The following is a 22480-nucleotide window of genomic DNA, read 5'->3' as shown; positions in this document are numbered from 1 at the left end:
TTTTTTTATTAACTAATAAATTTTTGCTGAAAAAATAAGAAGGAAACTTAAGCATAGAAAATTAAATGCAACTTAATAGATTATACTTTTTATGAAAAATTACCTGTAAAATCTTTATAAAAAATTATTTATTAATGGTCTTTGTTAGTTAACTATATCGATTTAAAATTCTATTAAGTGCTATAAGTTGCAGCATTAATTTTCTATGCTTAAGTTTTCTTCTTATTTTCTCAGCAAAAATTTAATTTTTAATAAAAAATATGAAATTAAAAATTATCCTTCTTTACATCTTGCGCTCACAAATCATTATGGGAATATCCATTTACAGTTATTAAAGCCTGAAAAAAGCATGCCTGCGATGTTATCGTCATGCGATGATTTGTAGATACTTTATTTTTTACCACGATATTTTCGACGACGATGTTTTTAAACTGCGAAGTTTTTGAACCGCTTTATTTTCGACGACGATGTTTTGTACAACGATGTTTTAGAACTGCGATGTTTTCTCTTTGCGATGTGTTCTCCCACGATGTTTTGTAGCACGACGTTTTCGCCTTGCGTTGTTTTCGTCCGCGATGTTTTTGCCCCGATGTTATTGGCGGACACCGTACTTTAAGTACTTTGCAAATATCCATTACTTATCTTAGCCTTTAAATAGAAGAGAGTATTAACATCAAACATTTTATATTATCTCTTTTATATATCTAGTGAAGCTGTCTTCGTCGTTTCAACCTGTAGGCTGTGTTGTTTATTTCAGCGTGTTTATCGTAGTTTTTCAACGACTATAAACATGTCTTTGGGACTCTTCTGTGTAATACTAACGAATAAATTGTGTTTTGATTCTTCCTCAAATGTTATTATCAATTACTCCAAATCCACGAACCTATAAAATGCAATAATATTCAAGGAGACTGATTTTTAAGAAGTTTCTATTAATTGTAAAATTTTACCATCTGATTAATTTTTATTTTTGAATATCTGTTAATTTTTCCAGGTTGCTCCGGTTTCTTCAAGCGCAGCATTCATAGAAATAGAGTATACACCTGCAAAGCTCAAGGTGATTTAAAGGGCAAGTGTCCTATAGATAAGACCCATAGGAATCAGTGCAGGGCTTGCAGACTCAGGAAGTGCTTCGAGGCGTGCATGAACAAAGACGGTAAATTTTTCATTTTATCTAACTCTCAAGCTCCTTTTATGATTGCATGTGTATTTTCCAGCTGTAATATAATATATATGAACAGAACGAAAATAACACTTCAAAAAAGAATGAATTTTTTTGCTTTGCAATTGAGTTGTTTTCTTGCTTATTCACCTGCATTTCATGCGTTATCAGTTTTAAATTCTGTTCTATTTCAACAGCATATCCTTTTCTGCTTTTATTTTATGTTTAAAATTATCATTGTGGTATACTGTACAACACTTTAATACAGTAGTTTGAAATCAAAAGTATTTTTTACATTGAATATTCGTGTTCAATTTCCATTTCTGTGATAGATCAAGACATAGAAGAGACACAGTTTAAAACATATAAATGTTGTATTTTCATAAGAATTTCAAACAGTATACATTTCTAAAATGCAAAATTGGGAATTTAAGTAAAAGTAAAGTCTATTGAATCTGAATAATGAAAGAAATGTAGTTTTAATTAAGATAAAATAACACTCCGAACAAATATTAATTTAGAAGGCAAACAACAAAATTCGGTGTTATATTTGCAAATTTTCACAAAAATTACAAATATAACTCTGATTTTTGTTATTTGATTTCTAAATTAAATGTAGTTTTTTCTTATTACTTTTAAGATGAGTATTCTTAATTTTTCTAACGATAAACTTACTTATATCATTATTAGTTGATTAAAGTGATCATCAAATGATTATTAATTATTATTTAAAATATTTCTCTCTATAATGCTATTTATTGTAGAGCAAATATCCATTACTTATCTTAGCCTTTAAATAGAAGAGAGTATTAACATCAAACATTTTATATTATCTCTTAAGCATTTTTTAATAGAATAAAATGAGGGAATGGAAGATTTTTGCCTGTAGTAGAAACTTCCAAAGACCTTTTTCTGTTTTATCACTTAAGATCATGGTAATGTAGATCTGCTCTTTATAAATGTATGGTTAAAATCAAGATAAAAACAGTAAAGTGTAGACTTCTCTTAATATAGGAAGGGTGACAGGTGAAATGTTCACGGAGTTAAAAAAATCATATTTATTTGTTTTCAAATTTTTTAATTTCTTTTTGTATAGGTTATAGAGCATCCATCAGGGATTAAAATTCTCGTTGAAAAGTTATAGAGCATCCATCAGGGATTCAGATTCTCGTTGAAAGGTTATAGAGCATCCATCAAGGATTAAGATTCTCGTTGAAATGTTATGAAGCATCCATCAGAGATTAAAATTCTCGTTGAAAGGTTATAGAGCATCCATCAACATGAGGTTATATGTAACATGAGGTTATAGAGCATGTTAAGGATGCATGTTCTCCTTAGCATGCTAGAAATATTCTCAAAATCAATCGGAAAGTAAATGTAAAGCGCAATTAAGCTAACTCTCTTTAAATCGCAGTCTCCTTAAATCTCTCAGAATTTTCAAACTGACCGCTGACTCTCGGAACTTTATTTATATGATATTGCCAGGTGTTCTGGAAGCTTAGGAAACAATCAGCGTCGGAGGTTCAAAAATATGTTTCTCCAAAAAACGAAACTTCGAAGATATCACGAAATTGGAGAGAAAATGCCAAAACATGGGTAATGTGTGTCAGGAGAATTTGTACCCTTATCTCGGGTTCTTCTAGAGTTATTTTCGCAATTTAAATGTTGGATACAAACTCACAAGGTTTACAATTCTATACAAGAAGTAAGTACTTATGTACAAAATATGCGCCCACAAGTTCAATTACACGTATAAACTCTCAATTTTTATTACCAAAAATTAGAGCATATAAACAATGCAATCAAATTCACTCAAATATTTATGGAAACCTTCAAGTGTACATTTCCTGATCTGTGCTGCTTTGAGTTCAATTAATTTCCTTTTTCACATTTTTACCCATTTTGTTACCGGAATTTCAACAGCAAAATGCTTCAGCTCTTATAGTTCTTATATGCTGCGTTAATAGCTGTGTAGTTAAAACAACCCGTCATCAACCCGCATTTTTGTTTGATTTGCATTTTTGTTTGCCAATTGGTTTCTCCAAGTCAAACTTTAAACCTATTCTCTAGAGAAAAATAGTCCAATTGCTTACAATTTCTTCGCTGTTTTTCTCCTAATAATAATGTTTTAGAAATAATTTTTTAAAGAAATATTAAAACTAAAAGACGCCATCGCAAGGCAACCAACCTTCATGTTTTAATAAATATATCTAAAGTAATGGTTCTTTACTGGTAATTTATCTAAAGTGATGTATCTAATGTATAGTGGTTACTCTGTACGCAATGCTCAGATGCAAATTACATCATCACAGGTGGTCCGTATAGTAGTTAGTAGCCTGACTGCCACAGCGATCTGCCCGGGTTTGAAAGCACGGTTGTAACTAACCATGCCTTACTCCCACAACGATGTGCCCGAGTTTGAAAACACGGTTGTAACTAACCATGCCTTACTGCCACAGCGATGTGCCCGGGTTTGAAAGTACGGTTGTAACTAACCATGCCTTACTGTCACAGCGATGTGCCCGGGTTTGAAAGCACGGTTGTAACTAACCGTGCCTTACTGCCACAGCGATGTGCCCAGATTTGAAAGCACGGTTGTAACTAACCGTGCCTTACTGCCACAGGATGTGCCCGGGTTTGAAAGAACGGTTGTAATTAACCATGCCTTCATAGAACGAAACGGTGGCCCATTTATTAGGTATTATCCATAATAAAGTGACCACCACATCTGGCTTTAGTAGTGCCTTAATATGGTAATGCTGTATTAGTTGCTTAATATTGTAATGCTGTATTCCAGGGATAATGTAGTTTATAAACATTTTAGTCGTTCGTTTATTTCGCTGATTCATCGGAAGCAAGATTTGAAAAGTTAAAAAAAATAAAAATATTAAAAAATGTTAAATGGTGTTTGTATTTTAAATTTATGTTACAGTCTTCTTGGAAATAACGCTATAGCCGATATAGTGGTTAGTGACCCTGACTACCATAGCGATTGGTCGGGTTCGAATCAAGGCATCGTTGGAACTGCCCGATTCCTCCTTAATGGAGCAACCCTGGACACCTCTTGGGTGCTTCCATAATGAAATGGCCACCACTTCCGGCTATTGTATGGCACAAGGCTAACGGCTAGTAAATAAAGCGTCCGGCCATTAAATATTTTAGCTAAATCGTATTTAATTAGCTTCTCTGTTTCAAACAGAAATAACATGGTTTCGAATTAAAACAACTAGAAATGTTAAAAAATAAAATTAAAATACCTCCGAAGATTCTTACTGACTCGTTCGAAAAATCTTTCATTTATGATTAATCAATACAGCTTCAATCGCATTCTCTAACAGTTGATTGGATTACTCCAAAATCCATTGTTTCCAAACCCTAAGGTCCTGCTTTTGTGCTATGTATTTAACCTGCATATCTATGTATGCTGCATAGAATCTGAAAGGCTTTGTTACCGTGCGATTTTGAAATGGCACAAGTTCAGGTCTGTTTCGAATTTCAGAGTGATTCCTTTGCACATTTGTCTTCTGTGGACATCCGTACTGCACCATTAAGGTCGTTTTCGTAGCTTCGCTGGTAACGATTCACAGAAATCCTCATATATCTTTCTGTGAAAAACAAAATGCTTCATTTTATCATTAGTTGGATTGATTTCGTATTAGCGATGATACACAGGGTTTTAATGTGGGTATCTTCAGTACACCTGCACTTCCAATTGCAATCAATTATTGTGTAAATATGCAGTGAATGTGGTAGAAATCCATCTTATTTTCTACTCGAAAAGAAGATTCTGAGTTTTAGAAATATGAAATGTATATCAATATTTTGCTTTGAAACTAATTTTAAAACTATTAGGGTTCCAAGCTGCTAACTTCCCTTTTCATAAGGAGTTAAACAAAGCTTAATTTAAAGAATCAGAAGAATTCAAGCACATTTTCTTTATCCTAAACAACGTGAATCATAGCAGCTTTGTATTTAACGCTTTTACCTACTACGTAATACAAGGTAATTAGAAGAATTTTGATTACTAAAATTCAAATTGCAATTGCTTGGGTTAAAAAAATAAACAGATTTCTTCTTCTGTATATTCTGCCTTCAACCACTTTCACAATTACTAGATTAATTTTAACCAGCTTTGGCAATTTATCTTTCTTCATCGTCTTCGAAGCTATTCAAAATGATTTGGAACTTCAATAAATGCAAAAAGATAAAGTTTGTAAGATTTATCTTTATATTTCTTTGTGACTTCTTTTTCCCTTTCTTCTAACTCCAGCGTAATTTAAACGCTGTTCTATCTTCCTTTTGAGTCCTGTCAGACATTCGCTCAAACCAGAAAAGTGTTCAAATTAAAGCATGTTCAGTTACAGAAGGTTTGTTTTGCTGAAGGCCGACTTAAGGCCCGCTTACTCTAGGAGAACTTTAAGCCCAAAGTATGCTCGCGAAGTTGATGGCTCCATTCAAGGACGAAAAAGTTACTTTTTTTTTTTAAAATAAAGCTGAATAAAAGCATTTAAATAAATTTTGATTTCACTCATGTTGAAACTGTTGACATTTTATCAAAATTCGTTATTAAAGATTAAAAAATATGAAATATATAATATAACAAATTCGAAATTCAAGATTCGGGCATTCAGGTGCCCATATTCGGGTGGAGAACTACGTTATTCAAAATTTGATGGCTCTAGGTAGCGTAGTTTTTTCATTATTAGAAAAACATACATACATTCATGCAGATTCTTTATAATTTAATTTCTTCAAATATAATACAGAGCGATAATATTTGGTGGCAACAGTTCAAAAAGTGAAACGGGTTTTTATAGTGAACCGACGCAAAGTGTCGTTTCGAGACAAATAGAATTTCTGGGCTAACATCCCTTTGGGCTAGTAAAAAGCGAATTTAGAATTCTAAACCATTCCGGAAATAATGCAATCTCTAAGATTAAGTTGGGAAACCCCATATGAAAGCATAAAATTTTGAATTCATTTTGTTTCGTTATTATCAAAGCAAACTTACTCTTTCATCATGCTTATAATGTTAGAAAAGTTTTAATCCATACATTGGTTCAAATCTTAGGTACAGGTACATTCCTGAAACCAACTTTTCATGCCATAAAATAAAAAAAAAAAAAAAAGAAAGATTTAGTCAATGACATTTATAATTATCCTCAAAGTCTTCGAAGCGTAAAAACAAATCCTTCGAACCATCACCGCAGCAAAGGAAAATAAAGAGGCGAATGAAAGCGAAAAAAAAAAGAACTTCTACTTGCTCTGTCACAACCCTTTCCCCTTAAACAAACGATGACATTTTCGCTCAAGTCTATCTCCCTCCCAAAGTCGCCCGGAGTTAGGAAAACAACTCCTCGGGCAAAATCACCTGTGCTTTCTTTTCAATGAAATAAAATGGAGTCGTAATTCCCTCAATTCGATGATGAGACACTAAAACTCAAGAACCAATTTGTATTTTATTGCATTTACTTTCCTTTTTTTGTTGTGTGGTTCCACTCCTATTGCTTTTAAAAAGTAATTGGATATTTTTTTTCTTGGAAAACTCCGAATACTGAAAACACTACTTCGCTGATGTTTTCTTGATAAGTTTTATACGCTACATTGCTTTATTCTTTAGTTTTACTTTTCATTCGGCGAATGGCAACGTCTTTTGAATTAATGATTTTTAAATACTTCCTCCAGCGAAACATTGCAGGAAATGTTTTCCTATTGAGTTTTCAGCTATGAACTGGCCTGAATTGAATGAATTGATTGTTATTATAAAGGTTAGCTGCAGACGATATGATGATAGCTTATGTTTTCTCCTTAGGGTAGAATTTCTCGTTTTCTAAGTGTACAATTCTGCCTTTAGGTACAGCTAACTCGATAACAGATGTAAGAGAAATATACTAATTTTAAAATTTTAAAAAATTCAAGGCATATATTGAAATAATTTTAAACAAAAAGTGTATACATTATGATATAATCTGATTTAAGTGATGATACTACTTCAAACGTAAATTAAATGCTAGATCAGAAAGAATATTTTTAATTATAAGAAAACGTATTCTGATTTTTGTAAACCATAAGCAAGATGTAAGCCCACCAGCGGCCGAGCGGTAAAGTAGCTGAACACTGGTACTTCGGTCCGAGGTTCGAATCCCGCGAACGGGCTGGCTGCATGGGTGTTTTCGTGGTTTTCCCCATGTGTAACGTGTATACGAGCCAGTTTCCCTTAGAAAGTCCTCCTCTTAGGCAGATAGCCCTCGAGGCTTTGCCATAATCACACACACACCACCATAAGCAAGATAATCAAAGTTTTCAGCTCAAAATTCTAAATTAAGAAAAAAGGTTTTACTTAGCATTTTTCTTCTAAAGGTTCTATTTCGAGTTAAGCTTGCTTAGATAAAATTTCAACTAACTGTATTTGAAATCTCTTCCAAAACACATTTTTATTAGGCCAAAAGGGCTTTATCTCTGAAGAACTATTGTTTTCGTTTTGCGATTTTGCGTTCGTTTACTATAAATGTCCGTTTCACTCTTCAAACTGTTGCCACCAAATGTCAAAGTCCTCTATTATATTTGAAGAAATTAAATAATTGAAAATCTGCATAAATGTATGTATATTTCTCGCATTGTGATTAAACAACGGTACATAGAGCCATCGAATTTTGAATTCGTAATTCTTCTACGAATATGGGCATGTGGAAGCCCAAATTTGAAATTTGGACTTTGTTTTATTATCGATTTCATATTTTGTAAAACTTTAACGAATTTTTCATTAACAAACACAAGGATTTGAAAGCGAACAATAGCAACGTTGTAAAGAAAAAGGCATTTCTATCTCCAACGCGCGAGTCTCTGTATCGGAAATTCTAAAGATATGTTCATTTTAAAACTATTTTGCGATATTGCTGTTGAACTGAATTTTGTGGTTTAAGTACGAAGAACGCGATATTTAATAAATAAATGTAACACACAAAATGTTAAAAAAACGCTTCTTTGGATGTAATATGAAATCTGAAAGCTTTCAGATTTTTTTAACTCTTTTTCAAATAATTCTTACATGTAGAACACTGGAAAAACGTAGCTACAAAACGCTGCATATCTGCACAAAAACGACGGAATTACAACCGATATCTTACGTTTCTTTTTAAATATATTTTTGATACCAATGTTGATAACATAAAAAAATAACTTTCTACACCACTGTTCATCTGGTGAAAACAGAATTGTGTATATTTTTATATTTTTCTTTGGAGGTCGTTATTGGCACATATATTCTTAGAAAGTACAAAAAATAATTGTATCTGCGATTGAAATTTGCATAACTTTTATAGGTAACAACACTGCAAAATTTTAATATCTGTCTGAATTTCAAGTTTTGTGAGTACTGAAATATGAAACAATCTGAAAAAATTACATCAAAAAGTAATTTTCCATGTAACTAAAACGGTATCTTAATGTTCACATTTCCACCAAAATGAATAAAATAAAAAAAAAAAAGAAATAAGTGGAATGTTTCACATTTGTGTTTGGATACTTTTGTTTTTTGATTTTATTTGAAGCCCCGTCGGCCAGTAAGCAAAGAGGCGTCCCCGCCGTCTGCCCTGGGTAATTCTTGGCACAAATCATTTTAGTTACAATTTATAATATCTAGAACACGGCGGTCATTTCGTATGACCGCCGGGCTTTTTAGTTATTATATACTTCGCCTTACTGAAAGCCTTATGTTCATTTTTAAAGTGATGAATTTTTTTTAACATTTATGCACATTTCAAAGTGATATATATATATATATATATATATATTTTATATATTTTGAATATATATATCACTTTGAAATTAATTTTTATCTTATATATATATAATTATTAATATCTTATATCTTATATATATATATATAATTATTAATTTTTATCTTATATATATATATATAAGATAAAAATTACGTAAATCAGCTTTATAATTCAATTTACCAAAAGGCTTTTAAGGGGGCTCATACACCTTAAACCCCTTATGATCTTCGAATATGTGACTGTTACAAGAATTGGGATAACTTATTTATTTTAAAAGCAATTACTTCCAACTTTTTATGGCTGACTACATAATATAGCTGCTTTCTGAAATCGTAATCAGAAAGTTTGTGTTGCCACAAATATTTTGATAATTTAATCCGCTTTGTGACAAAAATTTTCGTCATGTTTTCACCTTGCGCGCACAGTTTAAAATTATCTGTTGCATTATTTAATTCCATAGTTTATATGTAGCTTTTATAACATTTGGAAACTACTGTAAACCAAAAAAACTGAGAATTTCATGTTAAATTTTTATTTTATTTGGAGTTGAGTTTATAAAATGTATTTTATTAAAAAAATCTGTAATGTTTTCGTGCATAAAATTTTTTAATATTAAAATATTCATCAGATTTTTGGTTCAGTTAGAAATTAGTGCCCATATAAAGAATTCCATCAAATTTCAAGTATGTACCATTAGCCATTTTTAAAATATCATGCGCGCAAGGTGGAAAAATTACGAAGACTTTTGTCACAAAGCTGATTAAATTACAAAAATATTTGTGGCAACGCAAACTTTCTGGTTACTAGTTTCCAAAGCAGCTATATTTATGTAGTCAGCTGTAAAAGGTTGGAGGTAATTACTTTTAAAATAAATAAAATATCTCAATTCTTGCAACAGTCACATAATTGGAAGTTCATAAGGGGTTTAAGGTGTATGAGCCCCCTTAATTTAGGTATTTCGTTTCTGTATTGTAGAAATAATAACCTGGACTGTTCCATTTCTATATTAATCTATGCCACAAAGCTTACGTAGCGCTGATGACGTACCTAACTCTGACACTAACTCTAAGTGGGAACCTAAACTCTAAGAACTAAAACCTTTCTAACCTAAACCAAAACCTTCCTATTAACCAAACTTCCTTGTTTTCCATGTTGGATAATTGCACACTTTAGCTTGGACCTCTGTGCTGCTTGATTGCTATTTCGCTGTGCTCTCTTTCTAGTGTAATAGTATTGCTTTTTGTAAATTTTTCCTTTATTGTTTATTTTTGTGTACTATGTTTCAAAGCTTTTAACTGAAAAATAGATTTTTTTTTACTGTGTTTGAGGGACCAGTTCCCTTAATTCGAGACTTTCATATTTACCAGAATTTTGTTCCATTTATCATTCATTTTGTTTCTACAATTTAGAGATCATTTCATGCAGACATTGTAACATCATACAAGGTTATACTTTCATTTTTAGAGTTAGACCATTCTATTTAAAAATCATTTTTTATTTAGTAGTCAAGTTAGATTAATTTTTTCCATATTACATATACTGCAAATGATTTTTTTTTGTATATTTTTGCTTTGAATCATCCTAATAAGACAAAAAGAAAGAATTTTTCTTTATTCATTCCCTATGTTCAAAGTGGAAAGCGGTTAATTGTTTCAAAATTTATCCTCCCGCGCTTTTGAAAAAAAAAAATTTCAACTCAAATTTTGAATGCTGTTTAAGTTGTTGAAAGTGAGCAAAAACACGTGCTAATAAAACGCTTTTGACATTTAATTACCAGAAAAGATAAATATTGTATTAATATTAACTCACTTGCAATCGATATGGAAAAACATATCATAAGCTGACCATACAACATTTTCTTTTAATCTAAAAGTTTCCAGTTCATAATTCCCCATCTTTACCAGCTTATCTTTAAAGCGACAAAAACAGCGCTCCAGAAATACCCCTGAATTCACCATCGAAATCCCATCTGAGGAGCAGATTCTGCCAGAAAATCCTGGCTTTGCCGAAAAGATTTAATACCGAATTGATTTTTCCTCCTCCTCTTCCCGTTTTCCCAATCCCAAACCCTCCTCCACAATCCATCCAGAGCAAGTAGCCCAAAAGTGAAGCAAACAATCCCAGCTCCACTTCTAGAACAGCAAAAAAAATAACATCGCGACTAAATCGTGAGCAAGGAAGTGCGTGAGAGTTGAACCTTCACCATCCATCCCCCCCCTCTAAAAGATTTCCAATATCCAGGCTTTTCCAATCGGACATATCAGGTTACCTCGCCCCTCTACTCTCTCCAGCAAAGGGCAGAGCAGTCTTGTTAAGTAGTACTTGTCCCAGGCTCGTGTTTGCTCTGATAAAAGGTTTGAATTCTGTTGCTAAGTCCTGTCCGCCTGCCATAAGCCGGGCATGTATTAGTTCCTTTCGGAAAGTAATCCACGAGCGCGTTAGGACATGTTTGCCCAGTCTTTATCCCGGGTAGGATGCTGTCGGCACGGAAGTCTCAGCTCCCGTGACCTCTCAACTTCGCTCGGGTTTTGGTTTCTCTCCTGCGTTGGCCTTTCCGTTGTGATTTTGGACTGCGGGTTTTAAGCCAGGCCAGATGGCAACGTGGAGGAAGGAAAGGCTTCCGTGTCGATGCAAATTTATGCAGTTGATAAGCTTACGGAATGTATTTAACATCGACTGCGGAGGGTTTTATCCTAGATTTTACGATTTCTGTTCTTTGTTGCATTTTTGCATTGGTCATAAACGTGTTTTGGAGTGAAAGTTAGCAGAATTTATAATCATTGGAGATTTATCAATTTCGTTTGTTTTTGTTTCATGGTTTTGATTTTGTCTTTGGTTTCATAACGTGGAAATATTTACGAAGCTTTTTGCTAGTTCCTATTTTTTTACTGGCAGAAATAAATGGAGGATGCTCTAAGAAAGACTGGCTTTTGTTTCGTTATACCCATATAAAATCCCATGTTTGCTCATTGGAATTTGAACACGAGTCAAATTATTTGCATTCAGTGGTTTTAGCATTTGGCCAGCGGTAAACTTTTGCTACTTTATTAGTAAAATTCAGCCATAAAATTTTTAAAACCGACAAAATAAACCATTGGTTTCTCAACTTTTTCAATTTTGTTTTTCGGATAAATTTAAACCTTAACAAAATTCAGCTACAAAAATTTTAAAAATGAACAAAATAAACCATTCCTTTCTCAACTGTTTTTCTATTTTGTTTTTCGGTTAAATTTAACCCTTAACTAAATTCAGCCACGAAACTTTAAAAACTAACAAAATAAACTATTGGTTTTTCAGCTCTTTCAATTTGGTTTTTCGGTTAAATTTAATTCTTCAACTTAACTAAATTGAGCCACAAAAATTTTTAAATGTACAATATAATCCATTGGTTTCTCAACCGTTTTTAACTTTTGTTTTTCGGTTAAATTTAACCCTTAACTAAATTCAGCCACGAAAATTTAAAAACTAACAAAATAAACTATTGGTTTTTCAGCTCTTTCAATTTGGTTTTTCGGTTAAATTTAATTCTTAAACTTAACTAAATTGAGCCACAAAAATTTTTAAATGTACAATATAATCCATTGGTTTCTCAACCGTTTTTAACTTTTGTTTTTCGGGTTAATTTAACCCTTAACTAAATTCAGCCACAAAAATTTAAAAACGGACAAAATAAACCATTGGTTTCTCAATTTTTTCATTTTGTTTTTCACAGTAATTTAACCCTTAACTAAATTCAGCCATGAAAATTTAAAAACGAACACGTAACGTTGATTCATAGTTAGGCAATATAAGACTGAAATTCTTCCTCCATTCTATCCTTGGAAATAATGTCTCTTATTACATAAAGAGGGTGGAATATTCAAGCAGTTCACCATTTGAACCAAAATTTATTTGTGAGGTTCATTAATTAAAGACTGTGTACACTTCGTTTCCTAAATCCTCTCTTTGTGCAATTGAGCCAGTTTCCTTTGAAGTGTTCTCGATGAAGACCCCTTTAAACAGGCAGCCCTGATTATTTAATCTCATTCGAATAATCCGGTACAATTTAATTTTTAGTCATCTTCACATTTCATAGAATCAACCTATAATATAATGAAATTAATTATACCTACCACGCATTTAATGTAGCTAACTCTTTTCACAAGCACGCTCACAGCATGCTGTTTTCTAAAATGAAAGCACAGATATCAAATACAACATAATGGAAAATGTTATGCTTTAACTGGCTAATATTTCTTAAGAAGACAGAGAATTAGGTAATTTATTTATAATAGTATAACAAAACTTAATGCAATATATTTCCCCATGAATTTAATACTTCAAGTGATAGCTTTAGAGCTAATACATTTGGAAAAACATTTACATGCTATACATACAAACTAAATAAACTTTCGTATGGAATTTTTTATCTTTGTTTACATATTTTTATCTTTGTCACAAGCTTCGCGTCGATGTGTCTTCCATTTAATTAAGTTAGATCCGAAAAAAAAAGCAGAAAGAGATATTTTACAGGCTTTTAAGGATAACTAGAGAGAGAATGGGCGAACGTATATTGGTCTTCCAAGAAAATTTCTAAAATTTGGATAGGACTGAGATCCAGATAACGCTTTTGTTACTACATATAACCAGCAACTTCTCCTCTCAGGCTACTTGACCTCATTGTTACTTAGCCTCCTGACCTCAAAAGATCTTGATGAGGTCTGCAAATTCATCATGGTCAAGATATAGAAACAGTTATCGTTACGTGACCTTGTTACTTCTAATCCTCCTGACCTCAGAGGGTCTTACTCAGGCCTGTGAACCGATCATGACCAAGAGGTAGGAATAGTTATCGTTACTTGATATAGTATGATTCATAGTTATCGTTACCTTGATGTTATTTATCCTGCTGACCTCACAGGATGTTGATCAGGTGTATAAATTCCTCATTGGCAAGAGGTGTTGTTGCTAATGCTCACTTTATAAGGTATTTCTCCCACTTCCCTAGCGTGCCTTCGTGGCGTAACGGTAGCACGCTGGGCCGGTATTCCAGAGGTCCGTGGTTCGATTCTCGGCGAAGGCGGTTGCATATTTTTCATCTTTTCTGCTTATAATTAACCTAATGACTCTACAACTTGTCTGACCAATAGTCAGCCCAAGTCCACGAAATTCCCCGTGGCAACGAGCGCAAGTTTATTCCTGTTGTTGGCAACAACCTTGAGCATCTTACAGGTGACATTACGATTTAGCTCATTTCCGCTCCCAATTTTGACGGAGAGCACCCCGGGGAGACTTGTTCGAAGATATCGCTCTTTCCCTACCACCAACCTCTCGAGAGGACTTTCAACTCGCCGAATTTTAAGCAACCCCATGCCGCTCGGACACTATACATTTACAAATATCCATGCTTTCTCCGGGATTCGAGCCCTGGCCCTTCGACACGGAAGTCAGCGACGTTAACCACTATCCCAATTGGCCGGCCTAGGCAAGAGCCTGTTTATAGGGTGTGATATAAACAGCCTATAAACAGGATTCAATGGATCTATAAATAGGCTGTTTATAGGATATGACAGTCTGTTAGAGGGGACAGTTCGACATTGTCTAGCTTTGTCCCAGTTTTGATGGGAAAGTCTCAACATCCCGGGAATAGATCTAAAGATCTACTACGCCCCTTTCTCTATCACCAACTTCTGGAGGAAGACTTCGGCTCGATGACATTTTATATGATCTCTGCAGCAAAAGCACTTTACAAATATGCATGCCTTCGCCGGGATTTAGATCCAAAACTATGCTACGGCAGTTGATATCACTAGCAGTTCTTTTGTTCAAAGCCATTCATTCATCGATGTGGATGAGCATGACCCAATAGCGAAACGAACTGATAGTTTCTTCTAAGCAGATTAAAATGTCTGGCAGTCATACACTTATCTACTTTGCTTTATCATTTATATACCTAGTGTTAATATGCTAAACATTATGTATTATATCAGTCATTTAAAACTTAAATAGTAATAAGCGTGGGAAAGAAAGCAAAAATACAAATTTTATGGAAATCCTTCATTAAAAATTCTGCTAAATTAAAAATTGTCCCACCTGTTTTTTGGCAGCGGAAAGACTCTGTTTCTTCAAACTTGATGTAAGAAAAAATATACGCACACAAATGTGTGGTAGCTGATTTCGCGTCTTAAAATTTCCCATTAACATCTTTTCCTACTCACGTTGCCGGGTCATGTATTTCATTGAATTTATAGATCCATTGAATTTTAACCTGATTAAGATCATCTGAGGTCAGGAGGATTAGAAGTAAAAAGGTCACGTAAAAAAACTGTGTCTACCTCTTTTTTTAACAACATATATTTCTTCCCCTAAAACTAGGAAACGATAAGTATAGAATCCTGTTCTACAATTAGATGTGGATTTTAAGGTATTTAGTAATTTGTAAATAAGAAATATCAAACAGTATTTAGAAACAGAAAAAAAATTAATCGTGAAGTTGTTACATCAGTCGTTTAGACACACTCATAATCTGCTAGTCTAAACATCATTCTACTTGATATGTAAAACAGAATGTAAAGGAAATTTTTAAATAACTCAATCAGTAAATTCGTTGCTGTTTCCAATGCCCACACACTAGCATCTCAATATATATCCGGCATTAAAATAATTAAGATGAAATAACACACTGAACAAGTATTAATTTAGAATTCAAACAACAAAAATCAGAGTTATATTTGAACGTATTTTGCAGAGATTCAACTTTCGGGTCGTTTATCCTCCTATCAATAAAATTCCGAGTTCCGTACTCAAGGAATTCGATTCCGGATATAAATTCCTGGGGTATTTACAGGATTTCTTGTCAGTGTGGTTTAATTTACATTGGCCCAACTAAGAGAGCTTTCAAATTTCGCTTAAGAAACATGAGGCATATGTTAAAAAGGAAACACAGAAATCCTCTGTTGCCCAGCATTGTTGGTCCGAAAAAGCCCACTTTTAATTTTTCTCAGGTAAAATTATTCAAAATACATCTCCTCGTTCATTTACGCTTTGGCCGCTGAGGATGATAGTTCGATAAAACCCTCGAAACTAGTCCTGTGAAAATTTGCAAATATAACGCTGATTTGCAATGAATATAATTTTGTACAGGAAAGAAGACTTCTAGACGTAAAAGTCTGTATAGTGCCCAGGTACAAGACTGAGCTATACTAAATACTAGACTTTTTACGACTTGGTTTTTCACGATGTCAACAAGTCATATTAATAAAAATTGTTGCGCTGAAAGTAGTTTTTGGGTTATGTTAACATAAAAATTTTGGAACTGCTCTCTATAAGAATGTTTTTCTTTTAATTCTTTTTAGGATTTCTTTCTGTGAACAGTTGTAATTTAGAAAATCAGTGTTGAAAAGCGTTCAGATTTTGCATATTACTTTTTGATATATATATGAATAGAATACACGAGATTCATAAGTCATTAATTTCTGATCTGTAATGCTTTAATTTAAATATCACATCAGTTTTGGAGAAATTCCTCAAATAATGGTGTTCTGTATGCTATATCATCTAAGTTAATAATATTAACGGGCTAATACGACTTGTCTCTTTCCTTCAGAAAGTCATTATTAATACTATCAAATTTACAATTTATAAGCGTCACTGATATACTTTTTAAGTTACTGTATTTTGAGTGTCTTTAAATTTTGTGAAACTTTTTCCTTATTGTTCTTGCTTCAAACCAATTATAACAAAATTTCACGTTTTATGCCTTATTTAATAATGAAATAAATATTGTCAAAATTCAATTTTTATATTTATCTACGTTTTATGCCTTATTTAATAATGAAATAAATATTGTCAAAATTCAATTTTTATATTTATCTACGTTTTATGCCTTATTTAATAATGAAATAAATATTGTCAAAATTCAATTTTTATATTTATCTACGTTTTATGCCTTAGTTAATAACAAAATACGGACATAGTGTCAAAATTCAATTTTTCATGTTTAGCTACGTTTTATGCCTTACTTAATTCTAAAATACATTTTGTAAAATAAAATTATGGCAATTGAGAAAAATCGCTTCCAAAGATGTAGAACCGCCTTTAGTAAATTATCCGGACTAGGGTCTCCCAACAGCTCAATAGCGTTTAGAATATAAAATTACCAAAGCAATAACCTGGTGTTTAGCGTACATTTAGTTAAGAACTCTATTGATTTCGAGGCAAACAAGTACAGGTTCCACATCAGGATCAAAAATGAAATTATTTTATAATTTTAGAATCACCTTAGTATCATTTAATTTTCTAACCAGTTACTGTAAGTTAAAGTAACTTTCCTATCAGACCTCTTTTCATTTCCTTTTCAGAATGCAAATTTCCAGCACACGCGATATTCAAATTAGGCAGGAAGAAGGAAGCATTTAAAGGAAAATTTTGGAGGGAGAAATCAGAGCGTGTTCTGCCTGCTTGAAGACCACGTTGCTAACTTTTATTCTAATTTTTCTAGAGATTAGAATTCTGCGGCGTTGATTTATTCTTGCTTTGAGGTTTGTTTACGGCGACTTCGGTCAGAGCCAACTTTAGCAAAGGTTAAATTGTGGAGCCGTTTGGCTTCATTAAAAAGTTAAATGATTGTAAAAAGTAAATTGACGAAGCCGTTAAGCTTCGTCAATGTTAAGTTCATTCAAAACCTTCTGATTTAAGCTAAAAGTACTGGTTTCTGTAAGCACCAGTTGGTGCCCACTGTTAAACTTATTTCGAGTTTAATAAAGTAAAAGGAAGAAAGGTGTTAATTGATTTTGTGGTACTTTAAAAGTGATAATTCTCTAAACAATCTTTCAACGTCACGTACATTTTTATGCGAGCTAAAAATGCATGAAGTTACAACCTTCTTAATGGTATATCGAAGTTAGCTGAACCTCAGACAAAACTAACACTCTCTTTTTCTTTTTTTTACTTATTACGTGTTCTACCCTTAGGCACTACACGGAAAGGGAGAGGTGTCGTGTGGAGGTCTTTTTAAGGGAAACTTGCTCATTATCCCTTAAGATTGCTATCGACATTACTCATGGGAAAACCACGAAAACTCCCATGCAGCCAACCCGTTCTCCGAAACTCGAACCCCGAACCGAAATACCTGTGTTCAGCGGTTCTTACCGCTCGGCCGCTGTTGAACAATTAACACTCTCTGCAGATTACTTCTCAGCACTGTAAATCTTAGAGGCAAACGAATTGTTTCACTCTATACATAGTTAGCATCAGCTCAATACTTGAGACAAAGAAATGATAATTACTAAACACTTTGATTACAATGTGGAATTAAAGAATGAATTCTGTTCTGAATATGTTTTCATAACTAGAAAGTAAATCTGATTAATTATTATTAATTAGTATAAAATAAGTTTAGTTTATCGTCTTAATAATGCAGTAATTAAAGATATTTAAAGTTACCCTATTGAAATTCACTGTCATTAATTTAATTTAATGACAGTAATCACAATTACCTACACTATGAAAATTATTAATTTAAATGCAATCTGCTGTAATTTCACTGTATTTTAGTTATTCTATATTGTTGCCATTATTTAGGTACTAAACCTTTAAGGGGACTCATACACCTTAAAACCCATAAGATGTTTGAATAGGTGACTGTTGCAAGAACTGGGATAACTTATTTATTTTAAAAGCAATTACTACCAACTTTTTACAGCTGACTACATAATATAGCTGCTTTCTGAAATAGTAATCAGAAAGTTTGTGTTGCCACAAATATTTTTATAATTTAATCCCTTTGTGACAACATTTTTCGTCATGTTTCCAACCTGCGCGCACAGTTTGAAACATTGTGTTGCATAATTTAATTCCATATTTAATATATAGCTTTTATAATATTTGGAAACTACTGTGAACCTAAAATTCTAAAAATTTCATGTTAAATTTTTATTTTATTTTGAGTTAAGTTTATAAAATGCATTTTATTAAAAAAATTTTTAATGTTTTCGTCCATAAAATTTTTCAATATTAAAATATTCATCAGATTGTTGGTTCAGTTACCATTAGCCATTTTTAAAATATCATGCACGCAAGGTGGAAACATGGCGAAATATTTTGTCACAAAGAGGATTAAATTACAAAAATATTTGTGGCAACACAAACTTTCTGGTTGCTATTTTCCAAAGCAGCTATATTATGTAGTCAGATGTAAAAGGTTGGAAGTAATTGCTTTTAAAATAAATAAAATATCTCAATTCTTGCAACAGTCACATATTCGAAGATCATAAGGGGTTTAAGGTGTATGAGTCCCCAAAAATTCATGTGGTAAAACTGCAATGCATAATACTATGTAAACTGATATTTACAAACCAATTATGAATTATATAGCTCCATTTAAATCCTTCGCCAATTAAATCCAAATATCCTTCAAATGTCTATTATTGAATATTACTTAATAAAGTACTAAATAAAAGATCTTTAATTAGTAACATTCAAATATTAAGAGCAATGCTTAATTTTCATTATTATCAATCATTATTTTGGGCATAAGACATATTAAAAGTTCAAAATGTTTAATTACAAATCCAAAATATTTAATTATAACATATGTATGATTTGCCTACTTTGAATTGACGAAACCCCCTTAAGCATATAGCAAAGACTCAAGCAGAAATACCCCAGTGATTTATCTACTCTGCAAACTAATCACTAAATGGGTAATTCTTTTTTACTATGAAAACCCAATTCCTTTTAAAGGAATCAGTTATCTGACATTTTCTTTTTTCTCATGAATAGTCTAACAACAGCACTACCTATTTAAGAATCTGTGTAGGGAAAAACAACCCTCTACAATTCAAATACGTAACTTTTACTTGCTTTGCAGTAACATGGGTGTACAATAACATGTGTAGTAACATGTGCATTGAGTGTTAAAGGAAGTACTTGAGGCTAATTAAATTAGATCGAGAGTAATATATCTAACAACAGAGAGAACGATACCGCTGTAATGCTTCTCTTAAACGATGCAAAAAATATGATTCATAGTCATACATTGTTCAGTCTTTCGATATGGAACCTACACAAAAAATTTCGATATAAAAATAAACTAATTCACTCTCATTATATCTACAACAATGCCACAGAGTTTAAATGATTTTCGTCTTTCTCATCAAACGGTCATAAAAGCTCAGTTTCCTTTCAATATATCACATATATTCAACTTTAATCGATTAAATGTGGCAAAAGATTAATTGATCAGAAATCAATAACGGGAACAAACAAACAAACATTCTTTTTTATATATAGATAGGTTTCGTAAAACTTACAATTTTTTTCTTAACAGACTCTCCGATTTGAAAGCGACCAGTAGCAGCATTTTTATCTCCAATGCCACATTGTTGCTACACGAAACAATGAGTGCGAAAAATCAGTGTTTTCAGAGTTTTTAATTAATAGCTCTGCTGATTAAAGTCGTACGAAGATAGGAACAGCCGAAAGAGTTTTTCGCGAGTTTTTGGAATCGGGAGTAATGTATTTAATGTTTGACAATGCTATTTTTATTTAATTGTAAAACTTAGAAACTTTTTATTAAAAAACTCTAATAAAGCAGATTTTTATCTCCAACGTGCGAGACTGTTGCCACTCAGAAAAAATGAGGGCGAAAATAGTGTTTTCAGATTTTTTAATAATTATCTCAGATTTGAGATTTTTTTTTTTTTTTTAAGTCCAAAGGGACTTGAGTCCCGAAGGACAATTACTTTCGTTTTGGCATTTTGCGTCGGACGGATAAATGTCGGTTCACTTTTCAAACTGTTGCCATAAAATGTTAGAGTCCTGCATTATGTTTGAAGAAATTAAATAATGAAAATCTGCGTAAATGTATGTATATTTCTCACATTGTCATAAAATAACGGTACATAGAGTCATCGAATTTTGAATAACGTAATCCTCCAACGAATATGAGCATGTGGAAGACCAAATTTGAAATTTGAAATTTGTTTTATGATCGATTTCCTATTTTTTAAAACTTTGACGAATTTTTGATTAACAAACTCAAGGATTTCAAAGCGAGCAATGGCAACGTTGTGCAGAAAAAACATTTTTATCTCCAGCGCGTGAGTCTCTGTATCGGAAATTCTAAAGATATGCTCGTTTTAAAACTATTTTGCGATATTGCTGTTGCACTGGATCTTATGGTTTAAGTGCGAGGAACATGATATTTAATAAAGAAAGGTAACACACAAAATGTAAAAAACGCCCCTTTGGACGTAATTTAAAATCTGAAAGAAACATTTCAGATTTTTTTTTTTTTTTTTTTTGGTTGGGGGAGTTGACGTTTTCCAGGACTCAGAAAATAATGGTAGAAAGTTTGGTGACGATTGTTATAGAAGTGACTGAGTTAATCGCGAACAAACACACAAACAGACATTATTCTTTATATATATGTATTAGACGTTAGGCTGTAGACTACTCTTTTATGTAATTTTATATCAAATGTACATTACAGAGGGTTTATATTTTATGTGTGACTGTAATTCTTTAATCGAATGAGAAATACTATGTTTTTCGTACGGCAATTAATTTAACTCCTTTTTCTTATTTCAGCGGTCCAGCACGAAAGAGGACCTCGCAAACCAAAATTCAAGGACACATCCGATCCTCACGGATCTATCAAAGCAAACCACCACCACCACCACCCTATTCAACTTGGACATCCTCTTACTCACCACCGACTGAGCACACCAACAGCCCATCACCACCACCACCAGACCTACACCGCCAAGCTGGCATTCGACATGTCGAAGTTACCCTCTTCTCTGGCAGCTGCAGCTGCTGCTGCCGCGGCCGCAGCGGCGGCACACCCGGACGGCGGCCTTTTCGGATCTCCACCGCCCCAGCAGGCGCCAGGCAAAGACCCAGCATCTTCCGCTGCTGCAGCGGCATTTCTCGGCGCCTCGTCCGCAGGGCTCCTCCAGATGTTGCTCAACGCCGAAAAGTCCCAAGAGTTGATATGGAACAGCGTTAAACTCAATCCCCTGGGGGGAGGGGTGGTAGCCCTTGGAAGCGGCAGCCCACTTTCTAAATTAGGTGACCACCCCCACTTTCCAAGCTTCTCATCCATGCCGCCACCGCCCCATCCTCTATGCCCACAGCTCATGTCTCCGACATCGGAAGCTAGTGGCAACGGGGGTAGGGGCGGCGCGGGACTTCTAAGTTTCGGGGGTCACGTGGCGTCTAATAGAGAGTCGGTACAAGAGATTACAGCCAGGCTGCTGTTTATGGTGATCAGGTGGGTCAAGTGTCTGCCAACATTCCAGACTCTCTCCAAGACTGACCAGGTTGGTTGATATTTTTATTTAATATAATTGCATTGATTTCTTTCAAGTGGTATGTGTTACTCGAAAGGAAAAATTTAATCTAGGTTTGCAAAATATAACGTAAAATAACAAAAACTGCTTCGGCTCTTTTGTGCCGTTATTTGAGACATTTTTTAATTAATAAAACAAACGAATGAACATATTCTAAAATCATACTTATTGGTGATAAAATACAAAAGGGTGGTTGCATCATA

At 33.3% G+C, this 22480-nt stretch overlaps 1 protein-coding gene across 1 annotated transcript in view; it reads left to right on the top strand.

Moving 5' to 3' along the window:
* Window positions 1-22480, top strand: part of dsf (nuclear receptor dissatisfaction) — a 211881-nt gene that overhangs the window by 141297 nt on the left and 48104 nt on the right. Inside the window, exons 4-5 of the mRNA XM_035353724.2 lie at window positions 995-1156; window positions 21514-22247. Coding sequence (XP_035209615.2) covers window positions 995-1156; window positions 21514-22247 — 896 coding nt within the window. The remainder of the gene's footprint in view (window positions 1-994; window positions 1157-21513; window positions 22248-22480) is intronic.

Source organism: Stegodyphus dumicola, chromosome 11, assembly GCF_044657685.1.
Source record: "Stegodyphus dumicola isolate Sdum_Otavi_A_Nest chromosome 11, ASM4465768v1".
Classification (NCBI taxonomy): domain Eukaryota; kingdom Metazoa; phylum Arthropoda; class Arachnida; order Araneae; family Eresidae; genus Stegodyphus; species Stegodyphus dumicola.
This window is presented reverse-complemented; position numbering and strand designations above follow the sequence as displayed.